This window comes from Bolinopsis microptera, chromosome 11 (assembly GCF_026151205.1).
Source record: "Bolinopsis microptera isolate Bmic1 chromosome 11, MBARI_Bmic_1.0, whole genome shotgun sequence".
NCBI lineage: Eukaryota > Metazoa > Ctenophora > Tentaculata > Lobata > Bolinopsidae > Bolinopsis > Bolinopsis microptera.
In genome coordinates, this window is record NC_087082.1 from 12275395 (window position 1) to 12303256 (window position 27862).

The 27862-nt window shown below is 36.6% G+C and overlaps 1 protein-coding gene and 1 long non-coding RNA gene across 4 annotated transcripts; one reads left to right on the top strand and one right to left on the bottom strand.

The window, feature by feature from the left end:
* The first annotated feature begins 12951 nt into the window (after positions 1–12951).
* Positions 12952–17159, top strand: LOC134822897 (uncharacterized). 2 transcript variants are annotated; one of them, XM_063834169.1, is made up of 5 exons: positions 12952–15038; positions 15432–15548; positions 15761–15903; positions 16157–16337; positions 16501–17095. In XM_063834169.1, the coding sequence occupies exons 3-5, from the start codon at positions 15775–15777 to the stop codon at positions 16956–16958; spliced, it is 768 nt and encodes a 255-aa protein (XP_063690239.1). In that variant the 5' UTR covers positions 12952–15038; positions 15432–15548; positions 15761–15774; the 3' UTR covers positions 16959–17095. The 2 variants fall into 2 exon arrangements, with proteins under 2 accessions (XP_063690239.1, XP_063690238.1); XM_063834168.1 differs by lacking the exon at positions 12952–15038 and having other exon boundaries at positions 15064–15548; positions 16501–17159.
* Positions 17160–21046: 3887 nt separating this feature from the next.
* On the bottom strand, positions 21047–27860 carry LOC134823405 (uncharacterized). 2 transcript variants are annotated; one of them, XR_010161289.1, is made up of 4 exons: positions 27216–27860; positions 25955–26042; positions 22462–22596; positions 21047–22254 (listed from the first exon to the last, which is right to left on the bottom strand). It is a non-coding gene; the product is annotated as an uncharacterized LOC134823405 (long non-coding RNA). The 2 variants fall into 2 exon arrangements; XR_010161290.1 differs by lacking the exon at positions 27216–27860 and adding an exon at positions 26246–26334.
* Between the last annotated feature and the right edge of the window lie 2 nt (positions 27861–27862).

Below are 27862 nucleotides of genomic sequence, written 5' to 3' on the forward strand. Positions count from 1 at the left end.
GGAATTGTATCTAGATAATTTCAGTTAATTGAATTTCTGTAAAAATGAAACACGTCATGAAGCATGACACGTCACAAACTAAAAACTAGCTAATCAGTATTGGAATGCCAACTATGTAAATTGTAGGAGGATCCCATCCCAACCTGTCTACAACTGTAGTCCTAGTAATATAAATGTTCCTGTCCTCTCCACACCATGTCCTAGTTTTAGATCTAATTTCCGTGGAACTAGTCCTGGGATCCCCTTCCAGTTGACCTTGTTAAATTTGTCGTAGTAGATTGAACACGTCTCTGTTTATTGGCAGATTGCTTTATAACTCTCCAATGACCCTCTCTCTCCTTGTCAAATGTCTGAACTGTCCTACAGCTGTTACCCGACTGTCTACGTTTTCAATAAAACGAGGTTTAGCACGTGGTTAACGCCCTCTCATCAAGATGTTTGGCACCTCATGTCATAACAACTTGTATTAATTTGTTCGTCTGGTTTCAACTTCTGCGGCGGCATTTCTCATAATTTTTAATGAAATTACATGTCATGGTACGGGAAATCGAGCAATCCATGACATGATATTGTGTCATGTTAATTGCAAAATAATACAAAAAAGGCTGCAAATTAAACACGATTGCGTACCCTCCTTAATCCTTATCTGAATGGTCCCTCTCATTTGCTTTGTAAGGAAGTTCACGTTGCTATTTATACTTTCTAAAAAATTGAGAATTTTGCCTCATCAACCAAAAGTACTCCTGTGTGTACATTGTTATCCTTATTATCATTACTGCAATTATAATATTTATTGGCGTACGTTTAAAGAATGGTATCGGAAATTATTTCGAGAGATATTTCTCTCCGATGGCGATATGATACAATTACAACACTTTCACCATTGCCAGTAATTGTATTTTCATTTGTCACTCGATCTTTTGAGGTATTCAATTAAAACCCAATTATGATTTTTGATTTCTCATTTCCTGCATTAACCTATTTTATGTTGTTGTTAGTAGTAGTACGCACCGACGTACGTGGTACGACAGGCTCAATTTTCAGTATTAATCCAATCTGAAATAGTATTTGATGCGTAAACTGTATTCGAGTTTGACTTGTTTTTCTCGCTCTCAGTCTCGCAGTTTACTTTTTATAAAGTAAATAAATCTTTGTTTTTGCATGTTTTATTTGCATCTTCAAACGCAATTATGACGGAATTGGCTTGGCATTAATCAAGCTAAGTTGATGTACAAAATTAGATTAATTGGTTTCTAATTATACTAATTGGATACTAATTATATCAATTGGTTACTGAAGCTGTCCACAATAAGTTTTTTCCACAATGCTGTATTCCTTGATCGGTATTGGGCCATGTCTAACATTTATGATATTAATAGCAAATAGGAAATTATCCACCTTACTGAACCATGAACGTACTAGTTTTATTTTTCTGTGAGAATATCGTAATAGCTTGAGTAGCTTTTGTTGAGGTGCCCCGGAATAGTGATATTATTATTAAACGATTCGTTATATTTTGGTCGACACTTGTTAACTTAGTGCACAATATAGCAAGTTATTAAATTGGATTGTGGATGTGTTTTTTGTTGTTTTTTTGTTGTTGTTTTGTTGTTGCCAGGTTGCCTCCTCAAAAGGTGAATAGTTAAACACGACAATATTAAACAGTTATTCTTACGAAAAGGCTTTGCGTTATCTTGTTACTAACAGACGATGCAAATCATTATTTCTGCGTAACACTAACACTAACTAGCTATTAGCGTTATCCAAAAATGATTTGCATCGCGTCGTCTGGGTTTTACTTTGATGATGTTAATCACTTAAATGAACCTTTTACTTTTTGTATGATTGATTTGCTCTGTCTTGAGATTTGCTTTCCACGTTGTTGCGAGGATGATATTTATCCTACTCCCTTATAGTTATGATATGACCACGTGATCTAAACAGATTTCGCCGATAACTCGTCCGGGAAGCATTTTAATCTTATACCATGTTGTATGATTCTGTTTCTGAATCAGCGTTCAAAAATACGTCGAATTAAAACGGTTTCAGCTGCCGGATGCTCTTAAAAAATTAATCTACTATTTATGTACTTTTAGGATGAGCGTCCCTGCTAGTGCTACAGTGCAGCATATTTGACTTTTATATCAATGTGTGGGTCAGAGCTTGTAAAAATAAAATAATCACCTTATCTTGCAGTTACACTACACCTTACTTACACCACTTCAATATATATATATAAATAAATATATTGATGATTGGTATTGTTTTATACATATCATGAAACGGATCGTTTGCCCGCCAGTTTGATTTGTTTCAATTGTTCGAATTATAATATAGATATATATTATATATATATAAATGACTTAGGCATTACAATCAGTATCACATTATAAACAATACCAAGCTATAAATTATTCATAAGTTTAAGTAAAGTGGTACAGCTCAATCCTTAATGGGGTGCAGCTCAATCCTTAAAGCTACTTATTTGCGCTGCAGCCCGCTTCGATATTTGTGGGGCTATTATTACACTAGTTTAGACTATAGCTAGTAATATAAGATATCGATAATGTTATTGACTTTTAGTACAACTACTGTATAATCTCGCTGGCTGGTGTTTACTACAGTCATAAGTAGAACAATATCATTAGAGTTAGACGTCTAATGAATTTGGGAGTTACTCAGAACTCTAGCCTCAGTTCCTTAGAACTCAAGCCTTCTAAGGAAGCCCTAGAAAGGAGGCTTAAGTCAAATCTATGATCGCTTGATCTCAAATACGGTTTATTTTATGTTTAGGCAAAATGTCTCTGCCACTCTAATTCGTATTTTCTTTGACATTTGACTTGTTTGTACTTTGTTGTTCTATAGAATTAAACTTCTGTCGAAAATTACTGTTGTATTTACTCGCTAGCAGTAGCAGTTTTTCGTCTTCAAACCATAATAAGGGCGGTATACTATACTGAGTAGTAAACAAGAACTCATTATTCAGCATGGGTTCTTACTTTAAATATACCGGTTTAGATCAATTTGTATGCAAATTACTAAATTGTTCTGGTTAAATTGCTGCTGTAAAGAGAATCTACTGACACTGTCAGTACAGTCTATTATCTGCTATAATCTACTGTCAGTTTAACAGTCTATTATCAGTAATCAGTATAGCCAGTAATACGGTAAATGCAGACTTTAGATCAAATGCAGGGTCACTCCCATGGTTCATTTCCCACGGCTCATGATCAAAAAGTGATCATTTCCTCCATAACTTGACATATCTTTATACGAAAATATGCAATTTAGAAATGAAACTTTGGTTCATGATCACCCAGTCTCTTTAGCAGTTACCTAAGTAAACGCGGTATCTATTAAAATGGCTGGAATATCCACAGATTATTCGTGAAAGTTCATTTTCAGAAGCTTATAAAGTATCCGTTGAGTACCTATTGACACTGCCAAGTAGCTGCCAAGTAGCTGACAATAACAGCCTTGGCTTTTATTTACAACATAAAGCTTGAAAGACTTCGCATGCACCCCTCCGCCAGAATGGCTACCTTCATTGATCAAATGCTGGGTCGTGTGATAAATTAAAACATAGAATTTGTCGTACAAATTTGTATTATTTCTCCGTTTAGCTTGTCAAATTTCATCGCCTGTCCGCTTATTGTCTATTGAAACTTTCATCGGTTCGGCTAGACTAAGGTGGTACGGACACGTTGTCAGAATGCCAGAGACACGGTTTCCCAATATTTTACTGGATTGGAAACCAAACTATGGAAAGAGACCGAGAGGACGACCCCGCAAACTGCAAAGGCTGGATGGCCTGTGTACTCGAGGGTGCGGCTGACTTTACAGGCATGTCGATAACAGCAGAGACGCAGTAAAACAGTTAGCTCTAAAACGAGTGGAATGGAGGAACATGTTACACCGTTGAAGAGATGTGTGTGATGCAGGCCGCTCCAACGACTAGGAGGAGACCTCTTTATGACTATGTAGCATGTATGTAGTGTCCGCTTGAATTGTAGCTTTGTTCTCACCACGAGTAATGCCTCTGGGTAGTGCTCCTCAATCAATCAGAGGTGATAATTATAGTGATACTTAATCTCGGGTATAAAAATCATACCGTGAAACTGAAAGGTTTAGAATTAGTGTCCTGCCCGCCTGTAAGGAGATTAGAAAACCTCAAAACCTGTACATTTTAAAATTCCAATCCAAACTTTAGGATAATATTTTTATAAGTTTAGACGGGTCAAATTTTCGCAGATCATTATAAACCGTCTAGCAGTATATTTCAGAAGTTTATAAGCTCCTAAAGACTGAATACCGTCCAGTACCTGCAGGGGGTAATCTACCTTACACTTACAGCTTTACAGTGGTGGCTTTTTCACCTGTGATATAAATCAGTGGATGTACAAATAGATCTAGATTCTAGATACTGTACCACATCTTACAGCAATCACTCGAGAACAGCTAAGCTCTTCTCTTGAGCTCTCCCTTTCCTTTTGTTATCTCTATCCTTTGTGAGAAATAATCACTGAGACTTAATTGACACACGCTGCAACCCCTTTTGATCGCGCGCCGGCGTGCACGAGAGGTATACAACGTGTAGCAAAGACTTAACATTGAACATTAACATGTCTCCAACTATATCACTTATACAATATAGTACCGTGAACTCGTGAATAGTCCCTGCTTTGACTCTACCTGGTTTTGTTCTCCAGAAGAGGCAAAGGACCTTGGGTTACTTTGTTACACTCTTCGTTATATTATCTTCAGCTCCCTACGTTTAAAATAATGTGTAGTCAGACCATTTTAGTTTGTTTCAGTACTTAAGTTAAGCTAGTTTCTGTTAAGTTAAGAGTTTCCGTTGAATTAAGAGTTCCGTTAATTAATATAATAGGTTAGCCGTCTAGAGATAAACGGTTTTTGCCGGTAAATAGTCGGGCATTTCAACCATTTCTAGCATCTTTAAGTTTAGCTACGTTAAAAATTAAATCCAATCATGCACAGACATGCAGGTTGGTTGAATAATTTCCAACCAGTCTCAGGTATAGAGACCGGACCCCCATCTCATGACAATTTGTCGCATTTGTATCCACTGAAAGACTAAGATATTCCTCTAAATTGAAAAGATCCAGACAACAATGTTGACACTTGACACTATGAAGACTGGTTAATGGTTATGTATTAAAATGTAAAGTTAGTTAACTCATTTGAATGCATGTATTTGTTTTATTTAATGAATCGACTGTAAATAGGACGACTCTCACCTTATTAGTATATAATCCTCTCAAATAATTGTGGAGTCTGTAAACATGTAAATACGATAAAGATTCCGCTGCCTACTTAGAAAAATCAATTTACATTTAAAGATGATCTCGAAAATTTCTATTGTGCCAAATAATATATGATAAAATGCCTTTTTATTGATACCACAATAAAATTAACTCCGCGTCTTCGATAGACAGTCGATAATTAATACTTTAATATTATCATTTTACCATACAGCACATACCTTTCCTTCCCTGATAAAATATTTTGTATCTGACTCTTCAATTTTCTTCCCGTTGATATAATATCAAGTTCTAAAACGACTTTCAATTTCACATTCTACTCAGCACGCTGCTTTCTTTAGCACTTACTGTCTACTTACTGTTTACTAACTTACTGCTTAATTCACTTGATGATCTGTTAACCTTATCGGACTTTACTTGGTCAGACATTACACCAGTCGTGAGCGCTAGAGGACTTTCACTTAACGCTCACGTAACGACCGCCAAATTTAAAGTCCAGCTACCATGATTCATGAACGTTCAAAGATATTTATCATAATTATGTCCGCCCACGTAATGTCCGCCTAAATAACATCCGATAAAATAGATTTTAATCATCTGCAGCAACGTACTGTTCAGAGACTAGTTATACTTTATAGTGTTAGACCCTAACAAAAGAAGCTACTATGCTACCTAAACCTTATACCATTAACCATATGTTAAAGCAAAGAATTGTGATAACTTATAAGTGTAGTCCACCTCTATTTCTCCTTTTTCTTTTGTTACCGCCCTCCTTTGTAATAAATAGGCGTAGACTCAGCAGTCAGCTCTTATCCTAACATTTAGATCTCTATTTGAATCGTGAACTCATTGATAATTCATTTCCTGACCATTTAATTAAATCTCCCTACCCACTTTCATTATACTATTTCTACCTAGAACTCTATAACCTTTATAGGCTGCTTTGTGACCGTCTTCGTTGTTTATACCTCCCCAGGTTTAATCTACCATCCCTCCTCACAGCATGGTTTAGTCTTCTGTATTTTAGCTTGTTTCAGTTAATACTTTAATAGAACTAAGAAGCATCACATTTTGTCATCAATTGGTGTGGTGAGGTAAGGAGTGGGTTATTTGAAGTCTTGTTTTTTACGGAGGCGATCTTTCCATATCTTTTGGGTGTAGTGGGCAAATCGTGATAGATGGTGTCCTCCAAAAAGTGTCCAAAGAGTTGAGATTTAGTTCCCGTCTCTAAGTTAGTCCTCTACTCATGGTATTTAGGACAGGAGATACGGACATGGAGTATAAAAACCTATGTTTCACACACATGCACATACACTCACCAGTCACTCATCTTTTATTTCGTTATTGCGGCCTATATTCAGTTTAAACAAAATGTCGTTCAACGTCATATTTCATTTATTTTGTTGCTAACTTCTACCGTGACTATTCATCACAACAACAGAGATTTTTAGCTATCAGGTTGGCATTTGTAGGTTAAAACTGATTATATAACCTACCATGAGTTACCACAACGTGCGCCGAGTTGAACTCGTCGACGGTCTTGATATTTGAAACAAATATTTTACCAGTATGACCCGGTATCACTGGTTCATAGTTTTAAGTTTACACTCTGTTGAAATGTCTTTGAGTTGCTCTTCGGAACATCTAAGTATCTAGCTTACTCGGGCATAAGGACGGTAGCTGGGTCAGAGTCCCATATCTTTTGCTACACGTTGTAAACCCGATCAAAAGGGGTTACAGCGTGTGTCAACATATCTTATAACCTCGCATAGTCTTCCGATATTCCATTTCCTGGATCTAATTCTATGCCTGCCGCATGCCTGTATAGTGTATATAATACAGCAGGTATGTTCGTCAACACAATACAAACTCTTTGCACAATTGGGACATCGGTATTCTTTTATATATACGAAATTTCTTCGAAATGTTAGACTCCGGGCAAAGGGCTGCTTTGTGGTCCACTAACTATTAACAATGGAATTTCACCGAGCTGTCAGCACACAAAAACTACAAATCCTACAAATAGCATGTGCAGGATTATCCAGATTGTACGACAAAGTGGCTTCATGTTTGTAATTTCCTAGTGTATTTAAAATGTTTAAATTATGCTTGTATGCTTGTGCAGCATACAGAAGTTGTATCTCCACTCGATATCTCTTTTTTGGTGACCCTCATATCAGATCTTTTGTTTTTCGTCATTATTGTGTAAACTGGTAGTGGTACGTATGTAATTGATCGATTTTAAAAATTTCAATAAAAAACATTGAGAACCTTGGATGCAAGGAAGTAATTAACAGTTCTTGTTAGGGTTAGGTCTTTGACAAATGTTTTATTGACAAAGCTAGTCAATATTAAAGCTCATAATGTTTGTAGCATGTTGGTTGCAGTTTTCCTCTTCCTCCTAAAACCACTTACAACGCTCACTAACTCCGACTATCCTGACTGCAGTGACCTGTCTACCCACAGAATCTACGGGGGCAACACCTCCCACAAGGGACTCAGCAACCGTCAGGGCTTCAACAACTCAGATATGTCAGAGTGTGATCTCTCTGGGACGATTGTGAAGGGTTCTGGATACGATTGTGGTGACTGTGATTTCCAGAGGATTCAACCAGGCGAGTGGTACCAGTTCATGCTACCTCACGAAAACATAGTGGAGGTCGGATCATCTGAGATAGCTGATAAGTGTCCGGAAGTGGGTCAGTGTAACGGAATAAATCAGATGATATTAAGTAAAAGTGATAATTTTACCCAGGTTAAAGGTTCCTGGTTTTACCGGATAATCTGGTCAAAGAAGGGACTGTGCAGAACTCTAGGAGAGGCTGAGGATAAGGATAACAACCTTGTCGAAAAGAGAGATTGTAGCGGTTTCTATCTGTATCGATTTCCTGAACTGTTTGCTCGTAGTTGTGGTATTGGTGGGACGGGGGATCCCTGGAGACCGACCAGTATCTGCATGGACGATTCTAGAAAATTGTCCCCTATTTGGACCCATCTCATTGTAGCAGTTTCCTGTGCATTGCTTCTTCTGGTCATCGCCTTAGTGGCTTTCTCAGTATATAATCTTAATCGAAAGAATCATATCGGAGAAATGGAAGTGATTCAACTGGATTACAACTCGGAGTAACAAACAAAACCCCTCCCCCCTCAACTAGGAACAAACAATCCTTCTATAGTTCTATCAGGAGAAGTGATCACGTGCAGTATAAAAACTATCACGTGCAGTAACAAACGGTCCCCTAACCATATCACGTGACCACAGTCAATAACAACAGGCGTAACACTAACAAACGCCCCTCTCCCCTTAATTAATGACCCCTGAGTAAGTGCAATGGCTTGGAAAGCTATAAGTAAGCCTTAGTACGGAGCTCAAGCCTTAACAATGCACCAAATCTCAAATAGGGTTAACTTTAGAGGGAGCGAGAGTGTCTCTGGAACACTCTTATTCGTAGTTCCTTCTCTTTGTGTTAATATGATAGATTACATGATAAGTATCGAACAGATCACACTTCACAACACTTGCCTGCCATGATATGACCATGATTGTGGTCATTTTGCACCCCCATTTTGCTAGGTGCCTTCCTGATAGCATATACTTATAGACAGTTTTAAACTTTGTTCGTAAGCGCCTGGAGAAAATGTTCTCCAGTGCCCATCAGATCTACCTTTATAACTCTTTGAGGTGGTTCCTTGGACTATTGATAACACATTCATGCACAGAAAAGCTTGTTGGAAATTATATACCAGAAAATATATTTGGATTGTTAGTAAACCTAGATAAGTACGATCCATATTGAGTCTGATTTTACAGTTTTAATTATAATTTTGAATGTTTAATTCCTGTTTAATTCCTGCTTAATTCCTGTTTGATTCCTGATTGAATCCTGTTTGATTCTTGTTTGATTCTTGTTTAATATGATATCGATGCTGTTATACTAACCATGATAATTCCACTTACCACTTCTTATATTGTTCACTCAAAAGAGGAAGAAGTAACGGTGTACCATATGTGATAAGTTACAAGTAAGAATAGTGGGCAGCCTAGCTAACCTGCAAATGGTCACAGGTTGGAGCCATCTCCTGGGCTAGCTTCTGGAGCTTCTAATCCCTAAGGAATAAGGATTTGAGTTAAATAAAAATTAGGAGAAAATCGATTATGTCCAACTCAAAGCCTTCGAAGAGATGTTTATTCTTTGAAGAGATGCTTATCCAGGTTAATTATTCCATAGCAAACACATAAAACCCACATTTCACTGCAGTAATTCAAATTGGGCAGTCTAATTGGTTTGGCAGGTGCTGCATAACACAGTAATAAATAATGATGTTCTTAACTAAGATACACTGCAATGAAGTGCGAATAATGACAATTTCTCAGTACAAATCATTGATTAGATCTACGTAATTGCAGAGACATTTGCTCGACAATCGACATCCGACGACGGTTGTCTCACTTCTACTTCAAGTGATATCTCAGGACAAGATCCTGCATTTTGCACATTTTGATGGCTTCTGTTAGTGATATCTTGCATTAAAGAGCTCAATTACGGTCCATTTAATTTTAAAGTTTTATACATACAAAATAAAAAGTAAAACCGTCGAACATAATTTTAACTTTAGATTCTGACACAGTCAGGAGGGATGGCAACCATCCATGCCGAATATTTTACAACGGTAATGAATTATTCTAATTTTAAACCAACGCGGTAATTTTAATATTAACTCGTCCAACAATGCATACATAAGTATGAATTTTTATTCTTTTGCGGAAATAGGCTGTGGCCCAATTTCAACTTTGATGAATGACAGGCTTGTCCGATTCACTAAGACAAGATAATATTCCTTTATATTTCCGTCTAGACATGTGGTGGTATCTGAATAGTGATTGGGGAGGTTTTTATTAAGTTTGTGTTTAATTCAATCCTCCAAATCTGAGCCTTTTGGAGTGCCTACCTTAAATACATACCTTAATAATTCAGTCTTAAATTCTTGATATTTGATAGACACAGTATATAGTAGTAGAAGTATACCTAATACTTAGTATTATATAGTTGCCACGATGGCAATTCGGTAATCTGTCGGTGGACACAAAACGCACGGTTAAGGCACGGTTAAAACACGGTTAAGGCATAATGGTTACTAAAGCGAAATATGTCTTTTTACGTTTAAAAATATTTGTTTCACTAACGAAAATATAGTCGTTTCATTTTATTATTATTTTGATTCACAATTCAATTTTAGAAACAGAATTTGAAGGTTTATAAATTTATTTAATTTTAATATTACAGTAATTATTATGTGACAAAACTTAATGCATAATTTTAATGTTTAAGATTTTTATTAAATAAAAGTTCTTAACTAAATTTAAGGCCCTTCTTTCATGCCTAAAGGGCCTTTTCACAAGAATTTTCTTAAAATTTGGGCGAGCGATTTAGTAGGAGCGCTTAAATGCAGCCGGTTTCGACTGGGCGAGTTCATGCTTTTGCACCGTTTATACGTTTGCAATTCAACTGCGATAGTGAAGTCCCTGCCGAAGGCACGGGATACACTAGTATATTAATATACCAATAATAACTTTAACTTGTTATCAAAGTTAGTTAATATGATTATAAGATCGTAAGCGAGGTCCTCGCCCATTAATTTACTTGTAATAACGAACAAGTTAATTTTATTTATAATAAATAAGCGGATCGTTTGCGCAGCTGGGTACAGGTTGGATAGTGTTAGCTTACGCCTTACGGATCTGAAACATAGCATGTCAAAATGCAGCTCTATCAACCGTGCATTAAGTGTCCGTTCCTCACTGTGCCTTAAGTTTGCCGTTCCTCACTGTGCCTTAAGTTTGCCTTACAGTTGCTTTAACCGTGCCTTAACTGTGCCTTAACCGTGCCTTAACCGTGCGTTATGTGTCAATCGACAAATTACCGAATTGCCGAAACGATTTGTTTTTAAATTATGCAATTGCCACCGATTTGGTTGTCTTCCGATATAACAGTCCATTGTCTCGCATTTGTGGTCGTTTGTATCCGTGTGAGTATCATATTAGAAACTATCTGATAGGAAAATAACGGCAGCAATGTCATTAGCGTCCACAATTTCTTAATGACGCTTTTCACATTTTCAGTGCTGTGGTTTTAGTAGTTGCAATATCAGGGAAAAGATACAAAATGCATTTTAACACGCCCGCGCCCTGAGATCTTTTCATTTGCTTTAGCTTTATTTTAGACTATCCAATTTCGCACTAAGTTCTACCGAAGAGAAAGAGAAAGTGCTGTGTCAGAATGAACATTGAACATTAAGTTCAAGCAAGAAATAATGAATTATTTTCTGTCATTAATCCTCCCAAGAAAAGGCCGCCACCAGAACCCAATACCTTCATCAGGGGATTGCTCGATTCTATTGTCCCTTTCATGTCAATTAATTAGAGTTCATTCTTAAACATTGAGGGATCTTGCAATAGCAAAGCATCTGTACTACCACGGATTTAATTAATGTTTGGGTTTGCCCATTGTTTCTACTCTCGGGATGAAGCAATATCTATCAGTGCGAATAATGATATAACTTCTGGCAATACTAATATCAATAATAATTGCTGACCGATATCTGACGCCCTAAGTTTCAGTTTTTCAGCTACTGTTCGTCCTACAATCTACATATGGTCGCAAGCATCTACAAGTAATACTATAAGTCATATTAGACACTGCTGTTTTTATCACAATATAGATGGTCTTTGACGTTGGATAAATCTAATGGCTGTCCCCTGAGACTCAATTCAAATGCATTTTCATCTATTATAACCGACTTTACCGTGCCAGCTCCTCCTACTGAATTAAGTTTTTTTAACTCAAAGCAGCAGAAACTTGAGAACAGGCCTGATCATGATATGTGATAGCAGGCGTTGATTCCCCCAAAATTTGAAATCAATCACCACCTATCACGTTGATTGCTGGTGTCAAATTCAGTAAAAGTAATACTAATACAATTTATTTGCATTGGGAGTTTAAATCAACATAGAAATAACATCAACATGGACACTGGGAAACTCTAAACACTAAAACTGTAAAATATTTATTGTAAAAAATCGTTCTTACTCCACAGTGGAAATCGAAATACGCGAATTTTCGGCGACAAATACGTTTGCGTATGCATACGTTTGCTTGAAACGCTACGCATTTAACAGCATTGTTACTGCCATAACCACTCCAAGCAAATTGTATATCTTGGAGAATTATCAGAGATTGTGATAGCCCCAAAATACTTTTGAGCCATTATATCGGGCTATGACTTTATTAGTAATAGGGCCCATATAACATGAAATTATACCGTCAGTTATTTTCATCGCAACACGACCGGGCGTTCACGATTTGATGGCACCATCGTCGTTTTACTGAATGGTGCTAATTGCTGATGGCGATTGCTCGAGTTTCGTGTGATGTATTTTATCCCAAATATCTCAATCTCATAGGTCGTAGTTTTCCGGCCTTTTGATTTTCCGGTACAAACTGTTTCCTTATTCTCTAAATCTACAAAAATGGAAACATTTTTGCAAGCGTCATCTTGGAAAATCGTAGATTGAATTCAATTTTTTTTCTATTTTGAACCGAATTAGAACCGAAATTAGACCCCAGATTCCCTTGCCTTGCGTCATGCTACTGACACTGTTACATGCATAATTTAAAATTGCAACACATACCTAATCTTCTTCTGACCTCAAGACTAAAAACAGCCACTACAACCGGTACTTCCCGCCAGTAATATAAATGATGTCAGAGCTCCCACACTCGACACTATCACCCTGTCACTATACAATTTAACAACTTGTCGCAGACCCTCATTTTATAATTTTATCTCAGCTGCTGAACAATACGCCCTGCTCTATGTAACGTGCCTCTTAAAGTTATAAATATAATCCAGGTCGGACCACGAACCCACTAAGTAGTGACCACTTACCCAACCAGGTGCCCATTATCGCTGTTTACCTCTACACAGAGTCTGTCCGGAAGTTAACCCCCTGTATTGACGGTGGATTAGTCTCCGTTTTCATTAGCCTCTCATGTCTCAGGCCGAACATTCGTCCTTCTGAGGAAGTTTTTGTCGACCTCTTGTCGTACCAAAATCTCTTTGTAGTGATGTGGTATATGTTGCAATCACCGGTTATTAGTAGTTTTGGAGCTATTAGTAGGTCGTATGATCGTTTTACGGCAGCCATTTACGCAGTTTGATACAGTCGAGCACTTTTATTTGGAGTCTCGTGATAAGGTCGCGGTTGAATTAGCAACATTTGTGATTGCGTTTGTTCAGAATCCGTTTAAACTGTTTTCTATTCTCTTCTATTATTAAAGCACCGTCGCTATTCTGAGTCTAAACAGATACATCAGTTACGGAGAACAAATTAGTCTTTGTATCAATTCAAAACAGTGCCATACATATTAGCCTAAAGGGTAATGAGTAAAACAGTCCAAGAAAACAGGCAAAATTCTAGAAAATGCATTTAAATCTCTTTCGTTCAAAATACGACGAAGTTTTAATAACTTGATTTCAAATTTTTATTAGAGTTAGAAACTAAATATTCAATATTACCCATGCAATTTTTCAGATCGATCAGACCATTCAAACTTTCCCAATACAGCGCTTATATTCTAAATCAGATATTGGATGCACGGACCGTACAGCACGGTATTAGATGGGATACCCGCATAGATCATTACCTGTCGGGTTCATACTTAAAATTGTTCTGCTTCAATGACTGCCGCTTACTTGGGGAATAGACTTTAACTACGAACAGCAGTACTGTCCGTTAAATTTTGTGGTCTACCAATGTTTACGGCCCTCAGATCAACTTTAGATCAGTCACGTTACAAACTTTTTGAATAAATATTTTAACAAAGTACTCAGCATGCCACTGCTATTTTTGTTTTCCTATTTACTGTGCAAAATAAGCAGAGTTCGCCGCGATTTACCGGAACTTAAAAGCAGATCAGTGGTCAAAGAAAATCAAGATCGCTCAGATATCAGTAACCTTTCAAGATTTAGTCAATATTGATTTCAACGGCCACCATCGATTTGTTTAAACGATTAACCGACAAGACTAATCATTATTTTGACTTGAATTCTACATTGTTCTAGGCGGTTTTTTTAGTCATAACATGATCGATGTCAATATGAACTCTCAAATCAATTCATTTCTACATATGCATTTTATCGATCCTTTCAATCTCGGTTTCTATTCCAATCTTTGAATACGGCACAGTAACTGTAACTTAGCATATTTGCTAGAGAAAGTATAAAGCTAAGGCTATAAAAGATGCAAAGGATTGAGCTATGATGGACCACGACATTTCTCTTCATGATACTGATAATATCTCCTGCAGTGGTAACCTGCACTTGATCCTTCAGAATGGGTCCCAGCAATTACTCCTCTACAAACCTCTAGGTAGTTTACCAGACAACATTTATCTGATTTTAGCTCTAAATACATAAATACAACCTAGGAATCTATTATTTATGAACCATATTAATAAAGATGTTAACACTTCACGACTGATCTGATAACCTTCCGTGATCCGCAGAATACACGCTGGGCACTGTACATCTGGTGTTAGGACTGTTATCAGTAACCTGTAACTCGATAGTTATTTGGAACTATCTGAAGGAAGGCGGTTTTAAAAATACCTGCTACTTTCTCTTCATCAATTTAGGCATGTTATAAACTTGTTTACTTAGGTACAAATACCTGCTACTTTCTCTTCATCAACTTAGGTATGTTATAAACTTGTTTACTTAGGTACAAATCAACTAACTTTGGAGTTTTCCTCACATGATGATCACCTCATTGTATAGTTCCTCTCATATCACACTTCTTTAACAATTTAAAGGTACATCTAACTTAATTGAATTGTATGAATTGTATGAATTGTATGAATTGTATGAATTGTATGAATTGTATGAATTGTATGAATTGTATGAATTGTATGAATTGTATGAATTGTATGAATTGTATGAATTGTATGAATTGTATGAATTGTATGAATTGTATGAATTGTATGAATTGTATGAATTGTATGAATTGTATGATAGTTAGTTAGTGATTAGATACAATTTGTATATAATCACTAACTAACTACTAACTAATATCCATCTACCTATTTGCAGCTATAACGGACACAATCACGGGCTTGATCGGGTTCCACAAAGGATTCCACTTCTTCTATCTCCGAGAATGGTTCGACAAGGGTCTGTTAGATGATTTCCTGTGCAGACTGTTCGCTGGTATGCAGAGTTTAACTACTTTCTAACTTTCTATTCTATTATTTGTGCTGAGTTCGATTTAAAGTTGGAATAATAGTTATCATTCTTTGTTCTTGCATATTTTTATAGTGGATGTCTATTCATTTTTTGGTCGTGGACCTCTCTCATTCTGTTATTTGGAATACAGTGAGGTAGATACGTTTAAATTTAGAGGTAAACTCATTTACTCTCAGTACTGCTAGCGTGGATGCCCTCAGCTACATTAGTGAACCTAGCTTTAGCCTCTCTGATTCGAGCAGTAGCGATAGTTAGACCGCTACAGTACAAACGGATCATTAATATTCGAACTACGTGGCTACTGGTCATCGGCTGTTGGGTAAGTACTAAGTTATTTAATAGTTTGTATTATTGAAAGACGATAGACATCATATACAAACCGTCATATACATACCGTCATATACATACCGTCATATACATACCGTCACGATATATAGTTTAATATATACATGAATGCCATCTTCAAGCAGAAGCAAGTTTGAAAAATATCTATATTATCACATTTGTTATTCGTGTGGTTTACCTCGTGATAATTCGTGCATGCCTGAAATCTTACAACCGAATTCCCGCAGATGTTCACATTGGTGTCATATTGTATCCTGCCGATTCTGTTTGCTGAGTTCACTTTCAACTTCTTCTGGGCAAGTTGTCAGTACACATGGATAGCTCTGACTCATGAGGCGTATGATGTTCTGGAGACTGTTCTCATGTACAGCCCTCTCTTAATTCTCATCTTCTCCAATGTTACAACAGGTAAATTGTCTGCCATATTTTCTAATAAAAACTAAACTGAGTGATTTTGTTTTTAAGAGATTTTGTGCTTCCACATAATCTTTCGATCACTCATGGATATTTAAAATATATTTTATCTCCTAATAGTAATACTAAGCACGTTATTACCTAATTTCCCTTCCAGGCTGGCACTTGTTCTACAACGTTGCTCCTTCACAACGCAGCAACTCAATTGTCTTGAAAAAGATAATATCGATGACAATCTCCTACCTGTTAGTATACTCCTTTGTCATAACATATGACTTAGTAATGGTTTTACGGACTATCGGCTACGACAGTGCATTTCATGAGACAATCGGGAAACTAGAATGCAGTCCGAGGATATTTGCTTATATTATAAACTGGTACGATTTGAGCATGCTCATCAACAGCAACATGAACCCACTCATACACCTGATTTTCGGGAGGGAGTTCAAGAGACAGATCACTAAACGAGTCTCGACTGTCTCGAGAAAAGTCTCAAATGCGGTTTATTTTAACCATAAAAGAAAAAGTTTGGCTGAACTGAATATTATAGCTGAGGAGGGTGGACTAGTCCATGATAGGAGGAGAATGATCCGAAGAGCGAATACTTTTTTATGATTTCGGCATAGCATATTAAGTTGAATAAATTAATATCTTTATCAACCATGTACATTGTACGTCAATACCATAGTACGTATAAAATCTTAAGTTGGCATTTAGATTAATTTTCAATATTTGGCAGAATGTGGTCAGGTTTATCAAGTTCACAGTCTTAACTTATTATGAGTTACAAATACAATTCTTCTCATTATTTAACGGATGATAGTCGTCTAAATATTTCTGTAATTAAAATAAAAGTGATACAAAATATCTGAGACTACAAAATCGTAAATCGTTCATAATAACATTAACAATTATAAAATTAAATCTAATGAAGTATATAAATGTGCGAAATCTTTTAATTTGTTTAATACGCCAAACATGTGTTTGTATTTAAACGTTCTCCCCTTCTCTGAGAATAGAACAACGACACAATAAACTCGAGCACGTGATATTTGAAGATAAAGTGTTACCAGGTTATCTTTTGACTCTCTCATCTCCTGCAGCACAATTACTGCTGGCCACTCAGCTGAAAAACAATCTGCACCATCAAAAAGAGCTATCATGTCTTTCGTGTCACATCGTTTTTCAAGATTTTGAGAAACCAGATTCATTAGATCAGTAGTGATATTGTCATGAACTATGCATACGTCAGAATTTTTCAATACGTCTCTCCCACAAAGTTTATTCAATTCATCGTTTATGATATTGATTGTCAATGGGTCGTTATTAGTCTTCAAGATATGCACCACAGTTTTGGGGCCATGAATGAAATGGCCGGGTTTCTGTTCAGGTAGGACCATGTTTAAAGCATGCAAACTGTCAGAACAGAGTCCTGGACCTGTGTAGTATCCAACAAACTCGGCTCTAAGTATCGATAGGATGTTTGATAGATCGTAAGTATTTCTTAAATTTTTAGATACAATTTTCAATTGGCTCACCGATAAATGTTTAGCTAATGAACTAGTTAGGTTGAAGATATCCTCGTCTTGATTAGCAAACCAATACTGCGCAATGTCGCAAGCTATGCGAACAGTTTTAGATCGTGATAGTTCCAGCAGCGCAGCACACAGATCATCGTATTGTTCTGGTGTTTCATCGTATTCCATCAAAATCTGAATATCGTCAACGAACACGTGATAACCGTGCAGCAAGCGGATTGTCTCCGTGAACCACGTGAGATTAACATACCCTGTTACTATCAAGATGATGACACGAACTGATGATTTTCCTTCCGATATTTGGAAGTGTAGATTTGAGGGTGTGTGTGTGTCCTCTGACACATCGCAAATTTCCAAATATTTTATGTCAGCGTTATTGAATCCCTCCTGATACAGTGAACAAGTGTTACTCTGCCCACAAAATCGGAATAATACTACCACATCAGCATCATTAGCTTGGACAATCTGTATAATCTTTCCACACAAGATAACGGTTTTGCCAGCTCCTGCGGGTCCATTGATCCAAAGTAAATGTTCACTTGAATTAAACAAGCTGGTTTGCTGTAGAGTTAAGTTTGATACCCCAACGCAGTCTTTGATTACTGCAGGGGCTGAGATGACATTTGGGTTTTTACCTCTGAAAGTGAATTTTCCACTTCGTAATTTTTCACTAACGGTGACAATACACTGGGCCAAACTACACTTTTCTTTGTCAAACTTGTCCTTATCAGTACCCCAAATCGCAAGCAACATGTTTCTTGCTTTCTCATGTTTGTTGAGCAACTCTTCTTGTGAATCCTCTTCATCCAATATGACAGATCTAATGTTATTCTTCCGCCATACACTGAAACTATTAATTTCTTCGTCTGTTAGACAGAAATCTTTTGTTTTTTCCTCCTCGTCAGAACTTTCTTCTTCGCTTGTTTCCTTTTCAGAACTCCCTTCAACACCCTCTTTAAAACCACCTTCTAAACGCTCGTCTGCAGTTTCTTTTTCTGCTGTTCCTTCTGATCGGTCTCCAGTCATCTCATCTTTATTCAAATCACTCTCAGTTTTTTCTTCTTCTGTTTCTTCTAACAAGGTCCCTTCTTGATTGCAGTTAGTTCGGTCAATGGTGCACCACTCTCTTTGAGATACATATCTGCTCTTTGGTGGCGAATCTTGATTGTCAGTTTCGACTTCCAAAATATCCGTAACGAAATTTACTTATTTTTCCTCTGCAAGTTTTATAAGATCCTCTTCAAAAATTATCGAAGACATTTCTGCATCCGTCAATTGAAACTCACTCTGGAATTGCCTGCTAAAATTTGGATACGCAGTGAAGTGAAGAACGGTAATATTTTCATCGATACAGTGAATCAGTTCCTCCATTCTTTTTCTCTGCTCCAGCGATTTGTGAAAGGTTCCACCCAAAGCTTGCTGCTGCTTTGCTCTGTTAATTTCACACTCCCCAACTTGGTTAATTTTAGATCCATCAACTGTTTCTTTCACTCCAAGAGACGCCATGTCTTTTACTTCAATAATTACAGCATAGTTCTTGCCCAAGATCAAAAAGTCACATTCCCCTTCTTTGTTCGCAGCCTTTTTCCCTTTACACTTTGGACACCCTTTCCGGACATGAGTTTGGTTACACAAGCGATATTGGTGGTGAGTATACTCGAAGTTATGGAGAACAATGAAATGGTCGTCAACTTTTTCCAGAGCACAGTAAACCCTGACTTCAGCTTCGTAGTTTGACTGTAGTTGTCTGTCGTTCTTGAAATTAACTCCAGTATGATCTTTGTTTGGATATACATCAATGAAAGTTTGTTATGGGGCTCTTGGAAACATGATTGGGGTACTTTCGGTCGACAAACAAAAAGTTTCGAAGATTTCCTTTCCATTCTTTAAATATTTGTCCATTGTCGGATGTCTGAAAATAAAATTGCATTGATTGAGACTTTCTCAACAAATGCCACACTAACAGGAGACAATGCGCACCCTGACATCCGTGCCAGGGGATTCTATCGGCCGGGACAGAACTCCTATTTCGACATAAAATTTCTCAATCCCAATTCTGAGTCTTATCTCTCATCATCAACAGAAAGAATATACGAGAGAGAGGAGACTCAGAAACGGAGGTTATAATATAACGAGAGAATTCTAAATGTCGAACATGGGAGTTTTTTCCACTGGTGTACTCTGTCATGGGTTGTAACAAGCCAGAAGCAAGGACATTTTTTAGATTATTGCGTGAGAAAATATTTCATAAGACTCAACAGAACTATTCAGATGTCGTTAATTTTTAAAGATGAAAATCATCTTTTTTATCAGGAAGCTGGTTCTCCTGTGTATAAGAGGAACCAGATTCATTGCCAATACAGTTGACAAAAGTTGTGAGAGTGACTTTGAGTTTGCATGCTTTGTATCAAAGCTTAGTTAACTAAGAGTCCCACAGAATCAATGAATTGATGATAAAAAATCATATTAATGTTATATATTATTCTATTTGGTTTTTTTTTTAATTAATTGATTTAACGTTAAGCAATTCGTTCAGAGATTTGCCAATTTTATTTGAAAACAAACGTCTATTACGTACTTGAATTGAATGGCATAGGTAAACTAGTACAAAACGACAAGACGAAGGAAATTATATTTGATAGAAACAAGAAATTTACGGAAAATAGAACGATTTGACAAACTGGATAAACTCAAAGGACAGTAGGTTTGCAAATTTTGTTGTGTAATGTGTGGTAGCAACAAGCACGGATCCTGTTACAATTCTATATGAGTATCGATATATATCAACTCATGAGTCATATACAATATACATTCTCTACTCATAGAATAACTCATAGAACAACATATAATATATATATATATATATATATATATATTTATGTGACTGAGTGATCAAATCAGGTGGAAAAGCTCTACATATTCGTTATTTAATACGTGTAAGATGGTGCATTATCATATTTTGATTCACGATGTCAATCCTTCGCAGCTCGGTGAGGCACAGTGGTGCATCTCGCCGATCTACCGAAGGATTGATGCATAACAACAAGACACGCGCTAAAGACGCGCATTTTCTGAGTGATGTTAACGATAGCTTTAAATTCACTGATGTCATTATTATTCAGCGTGACCGGTAATAGTTTAAAAATCAGAAGGAGAAAACACATGTTTAAATTACTAAAAAAGGAGTATCACTTTACAGGATTGAATTTAAATATAGTCATAATAGATAAGAGAGGAATTTGTTTCCCTTTGAATCAATCAAACTAGATGAATTGTTGTAAATACTTAGATCAAACTATCAATCTACAGGCTATCGTCAAACATGTTGCAAGGCGTCATCTTCAGTGACATAATAGATAAGAGTTTATTAACTATCATGCCAACTTTAGAGACGGTAACCACATTAAACTAAAGTTTTCCCAATCAAAATAAAGGGTTTATACAAAATAAAAGGTTTATGCACTAGACTGCGAGACAATTAACCTTATGCAATGCAGGTTAGTATAACTATAATATCGGACTGAGTTGAAATTTCTGAGAGCATGATACCCCAAAATAAATATATGCCTGTGTCTGGCAATAGCGTTCAGATGGCTTCCGAACTTGTGCGGATAAGATAATATAAAAAATACAAATAAACTATAATAACAATCTGAAAATTAATGTATCAGTACAGATCTTATACTCGAAATCAGGCACTTTCAAAACATTTCTCTTAAATTATCTTTCTTAACACCGTTCAATTGTAACTTTAAATTAAAATATTATGATGATCCGGACGATGATAAATATTTAATTACAACTGATTATATTTATGGATTTCGGCCTGTCGATGCTGGAAGCTGATCAGCTAATCGTTAATCGTTACCATGTGACAAGAATAGTATGATGAACCTCCCAATCAGTATCTATGTATCAAAAGAAAATATTGATCTAATTCAACTCGTCGGGAGCCCTTTTGAAACATCTCGAAGTTAGAGTGCAGAGTGCATGATTACTGATTATCAGCACGATTGGGTGAAACAAAGACGAAACCGTGTGTTGATTAGAATTAAAAGAGGAAGATATTTAGTGATAAATTGTGCACTCTTGCATTTAAGTTTTAATTGTTAGACTTGTTCGATGTAGGGCCTTTAATTTAACCTAATACTAATGCAGTTACTTAATACTTGGTAAGTCTAGGGAAAACAGGTGCTAGTTGTCGGAAATGAAATGGAGTCTGTTCCTGATCGAAGTTACATGATCCTGATAGATTTGATGCAGCTCAGCACTCAGCAGCCACTGTCTTCAAATAGAGTGTTCCAGTTCTGCAATCTGCAGTCTCAAATGTTTTCGCCCAGCTTTTCTTTTCATCGTGGTTATAGAAGACAGACCTGAAGAAATACTAGTATAATGATAATATAGGTAACATGTCCAGAATGAGTAAAATTGTATTATCAGCAAATTTACTTATGTGACAACTCCCAACAGGGTGGCGCTGGCCCAGAAGTAACTGCACACAAGCAACCCTTTAATGATCACGCACGTAATTTGTGTGAAAATATGTAACTCATTTAACGAAGTCAGTGAAAAGAACCTACCTTTATTTACCAATGTCGATTTTTTGCTTGTGATGAAGTAGTCCTCGCAAATGTGAGATATGTATGTAGTTTGTTTTTAAAAGTAGGATTGTAGTCATAGTCGATGTATAGCGACGGTAGTTTACCAGCAGCTCCCTGTACAAATAGAAATGTGGTTTTTATATAATATTACTAGTTAAATTAATGAGTACAATGCAGGAATAAAAAAATGTGTCTTAAATGTTTTATATTAAATGTGTTATAATTATATTAACCACCTTATATTCGTATAATATGTACTCACAAACAATGATAGTCCCAACTGTTTTTAATTGCTTATAATTTAAACCTTCTTATTAAATAATTTAGATGACTGTGTCTGATCTAAAATTGCACGAGAAATAGAGAAAATTAGGTCTCAGACAGAACTCGACCGGGATATAACCGGCGCAGCCGGAATACCGGCTGGTATTTGGCGATTTTGTACCGGTACCGGCCGGGATTTTGGTTTTAGCCGGGATTTTTCCAAAATAAATTCAGTTTTTCTCAACGTTAATTTGAGTCCAAAATTAACAAATCTGTGAACATTTTCCTAAAACATTTTGACGAAGTCATTGAACAATGGAGACTGGAGTCAATCTATATTTAACATAATCATGGGTGTACGAATTATGGACTTCTTTCTGACTTATGACTTAATTATTGTGACTAAGTGTCACGGCTCACGGTCTTGTGTTACCGAGGGACAAGTAAAACAGAGTTCTCCGGGTAAAGAAAGCATTAATAAATGCTATTCAGTATTCATCCTATTCAATTATTCAGGTAAGGTGATGTAAACTGTAAAGTGATAAGCTCCAACGTCAAACACCATGTTCAATTAAATAAGTTTAAGTAACCAATACCAGATCACAAGATTGTTATAGTTACGGAGACTGTTGGAAACGATGCAAACCAGGATCGGACTCCTATCAGAAATAGTCGACCACCGGTCCAGCCTCCCTCAAACTCAAATGCCCTACCACTACCCCAGACCACATCCACCTCTTCAGCCAGGAACAGCGCTCCCACTATACCACTACCAGCAGTTCCTACCGCCTCAGAGGATACACTGCACGTGCCCGTTATTCCTCATGCCTCGTCTTAAATGTCCAGTCCATGAATCCTGTGCATCAAGTGCGAGTATATGGGAAGTGCCAAAAATCTCAGCTCTTATTCAGGAGAAATCCAAAAACCACTCGTTACCGATTATTGCACTTACGGAAACGTGGCTCAAGTCCTACATGTCAGACAAATACAAAATGTGCATCACCTCTTTCTCCTGCTGAGCAGAACCTCCCCCTTAAAAGTAAACAAATCTGCATCGCCTCCCAACGACAATCCAGATATATTAAGCAGCAGAGACAATCATTTAAGGAGACTTCGATATCTATCAGGATCATGATTATACTGCCTGAGAACTCAGCACTTCAGGATGAAACATATAATATTTGGTTTTCTCGATTTCATTCATATTTAGACAGAAGTCCGTGTAGATAATTGGTTATAGAATAATTGGATATAATTTTATGCGAAGTTGTGTCTGCGAAAATATACGTGTGAACTGGTCATCCCGCAAATGCTGAAAAAGTAGATGTTACCTATCATAAAATAACCGCTCGCACCGTACAGTGTACACGACAGAGTTGTGACTGCGTTTACAAATTCTTTATCATATTGATGTGTTGCCATGGCAACCGAAACTCCATCGGAAGATCGGCCTGTAAGGCATAATCATGATAATACACAGTATCAAAACATTGCCATTGATATCATAGCAACATTCCAGAGATTAGATTATGTGTGTGTAAGAAAATGTATGTTATAGTATTATACAGTCTGCTAGAACATTCCGTTTACACATGGTGGCCGATAACAACTTGTTTAATTTAAAGTCTCCAAAAGAGAGCTATTAAATGGATTCTGTCTGAAGAGGGCCGCAGTTATCCACCTGAGCAATATGTCAAAAAGTGCAAGCTTGTCGACATTCTCCCTTTGTCTCAAAAGTTTGACTTGAATGATCTTATTTTTTTCCACAAAGTTCTTAACAATTTAATTCCTGTATCGCTGCCTCACTATCTCTCTTTATATCAGGGCACTTCTCGACTAAGACGTTACCACCTCGACAGTCTGTCTATTGTGTCATCAATTTTACCTAAGTTAAGTCAGAATTCACACACCACATGTACCTCAAATAGCCCACTGGCAAAATCATTTTTCTACAGAACCCATATACTGTGGAATGGACTCCCTTTACAGGTAAGACAGATTGTGTCTACTAGTCTTTTCAAAGCTGAGGTCACTAAGCATCTCTGGAAATGTTTATTGGACAGTGAAACAACAGTCTAGCCTAGTCTCTTTGCTCCCCATATTATTATTATTTTTGTTTTATTAATTTTTTTTATCTACCTTCCTATACTTTCAACATCATATCACACTTCACCCGCACACCTTCTCACACATTAATGACCGTTTCAGACCTGTATCTAATGTATCTGGAATTTGACGTATTGAAATACCAATTTTGACTCTTTATCCACAGTTATTCACCATGGATTTGTTTGTTATTAAATAGTTTTTCATAAATTTTTGGATTTAGATTAATTCGATGTAATGGGTCCAAGTTACTGCGGACATAGTTCACTATGTGTTTACCGTGTTTGGGTGCCCATCATATTTTACAGATGGGGGCGATATTTTGAACGATTCTATTTTATATTCATCTATTGCTGTACTCTGTAAAATTTGAAAAGTATTTAATAAAAAAATCTCCGAATTACACACAAATTTCTGAAAGTTTCGTAGACTTAAATCAATTACAGAGGGTGTGGCTATTGGCCAGCCCCTCTATTTCACTATTATGGTTGAAACTATAAGAATACGGATTATATTGTTACAGTGATTTTACAAAAGTCGAAACAGTAAAGTTAACGAGACCTTTAGAAAATGAGTTATATAACTTGCAACTTAAACTAAGATAAATTGAGTATTTATACTCAATTTATCTTAGTTGCATGAGTAATATATATATACTCTCATTTTTTAGAGCAAACGTAATTTAAATGGCTAAACACAATTCAATAAAATTTGGCTCGATCCGATTATCCAAACTATCAAATAAATGCGAAAATGAACCTTCTTTTGAAAACAATGAACACAAATATGTTTCGATTTGACAAATTTCTCGAACCAGTGGTGGTAGTAAGTCATACCAGAACCAATTATTTCAATTGGGCACTCAGTGACTGAGCTATTAATGCCAACGTTTGCACACTGACTTTTGGCCCACCCTGTATATTTATAATATACGGCTGGAAAAAATGTAACTGGATATCTGCCACAATGCTGCTATTATTAAGGTTAAAGTAACATTTAGCACATAAAGAAGTCTGGTTTGCTAGGTTTTAATTGGTCGTATAATAACAAATAAAAATGAGTTAAGACTACAAAAACGGTCGATAGAACCTAATTATAATACCTGTATCGAGAACTCGACTTCAATGCACTGATAGCGTTGGTACTAACATTCTATCAAATTATGTCATATCTTGAGACTTGATAGCTGCCTGAAACAGTTTTGAGTCAACATTATCGTGATATTCTAGAAATTGAAACCAATTCTCAACTTTAAAAAAGCAGGTTTCAATAAATGCCATAGAATTAAATTCTACCTTTTTAAATTTTAAGAATTTGTTGATTTATTAAAATTCTGTCTCAATTAATATATAAGGGTACATGCAATGTATTTCGACACGCACTGTAGACTCACTTATTGGATTCGTGCTAGATGCTGTGTACGTCACCCTCTTAACCACCTCTATGGCGAAGATGAGGATGGTAAGTGCAAGTACAGTAATGTGAGGAGAAGATGGGTATCATTTAGCACATTTTTGCTGTAGGTGTAAAGTAGCTCTTAGTCAAGGAGTATATAAATGACGGCACGACAAGGTTCTGCAACAGATCTCTGAACATGTTATCTTGTGAGCGCCGAGTGAACACTTATAAGAACAAGGCCAGCGATGTAAGACAGTATCATTGACTTAGTCCATGCTGGGAGGAAAAAAGCAAGTACAGACGACCGAAAGGAGTCGTGGTTTGGGATCCTGAGTGGGTCTCGATATTGGATAGTGCTTTTATATATCGGACCTTATGATATTCTCAAGGTCACCAAGACGGCACAGTCTTATGGCGGGAGGTAACGGTACCATCTAAAGAGCAGATTGCTGAATCATACAAGTAAAAACTCTACCGGTACAGCAGTCTTACAGCAGACTGAGATTCAAGCGAAAGAATTGTGCTGTTATAATTATGCGGTTAAAGTTCTAGCACCGGGAGTAGTTGTTCACGGTTTGGAGAGAGCTGAGTAGGCTAGTACGGGATAGAAGGGAAGAAGCAGCTCACTGTTCCAGATGGATCTACTTCTTATCAAGGAAGAAGGAGTGGTAGGTATAGTAAGGAAGATTGGAGCCTAAGAGTTAACTTAACATCTAGAGGTACCACAAACTTTATCTCGTCGCCAATTGCGAGCTTTAACGGGTTTCCTCAAGTGACTCGATGGTTTAATTGTGACAAATCATGATACGAACTTTGATGAACCCATAATAGTATAGTGCAATAATACTATGATAGTATTCTCATAAGTTCTACCCTTGCAACCGAGTACAATGTACATACTAAGTGATATCAAGCTGCAATCTAAAATTTATTAATTGAATCTCAAAATAACTTCAAATTTAAACCTAATAATTGCGACATCGTTGGAAGTGAGAAATAAAATACATTAAATTTTAATCCAATTCTGCGAGAGAAGATTTGCCCAGACAGCTGACAAGAATGTATTACCATACTTCCTGTAAATGTGGTAGTTATTAGGTCATATCAAACTTGAAAATTATGTCAAAGTTTTTCTCAGTCTCTGGTGTCAATCACCAGTAGAGTGCCCAGCCGCACCAAAACAACCTGCGATTTTTACGTGGGAAACATCGTATAATACACATGCTATACACTCTAGTTTTATAGCAGCTACTGATATCATGCGGCAGTATTAATAAGCATACAAATTCAGCGCAAAAAATTGTAAAGACGACACAAATTCATGCGGGATGTTAATAAATGTGTCCATGTTGAACTCAAACTCCGACAGAATAATATTTCAAATCGGATATATTATAATTAATCAAATGGTATCTGCTCATGTTCCGTCTATATAAACTACAAAACTTAATAAATTAGTGAAGTTCTGAAACAAAGATCACGACTAGGTTTTATCAAAATTGAAAAGAAAACCGATCGAAGTGCACTAGAGATATAGTTTAAGTTTAAAGGGTCATCATTACTAAAATCTCTTCCTAGCTCCTAGCAATCAAGTTGTTAATCCTAGTTCTAC

Coding starts and splice junctions, on each gene's coding strand:
- LOC134822897 (XM_063834169.1), top strand. CDS start 15,775: ATGCCCTCAGCTACATTAGTGAACCTAGCTTTAGCCTCTCTGATTCGA. Junction 15,904..16,156: donor TACTGGTCATCGGCTGTTGG/GTAAGTACTAAG, acceptor GAATTCCCGCAG/ATGTTCACATTGGTGTCATA. Junction 16,338..16,500: donor CTTCTCCAATGTTACAACAG/GTAAATTGTCTG, acceptor TTTCCCTTCCAG/GCTGGCACTTGTTCTACAAC.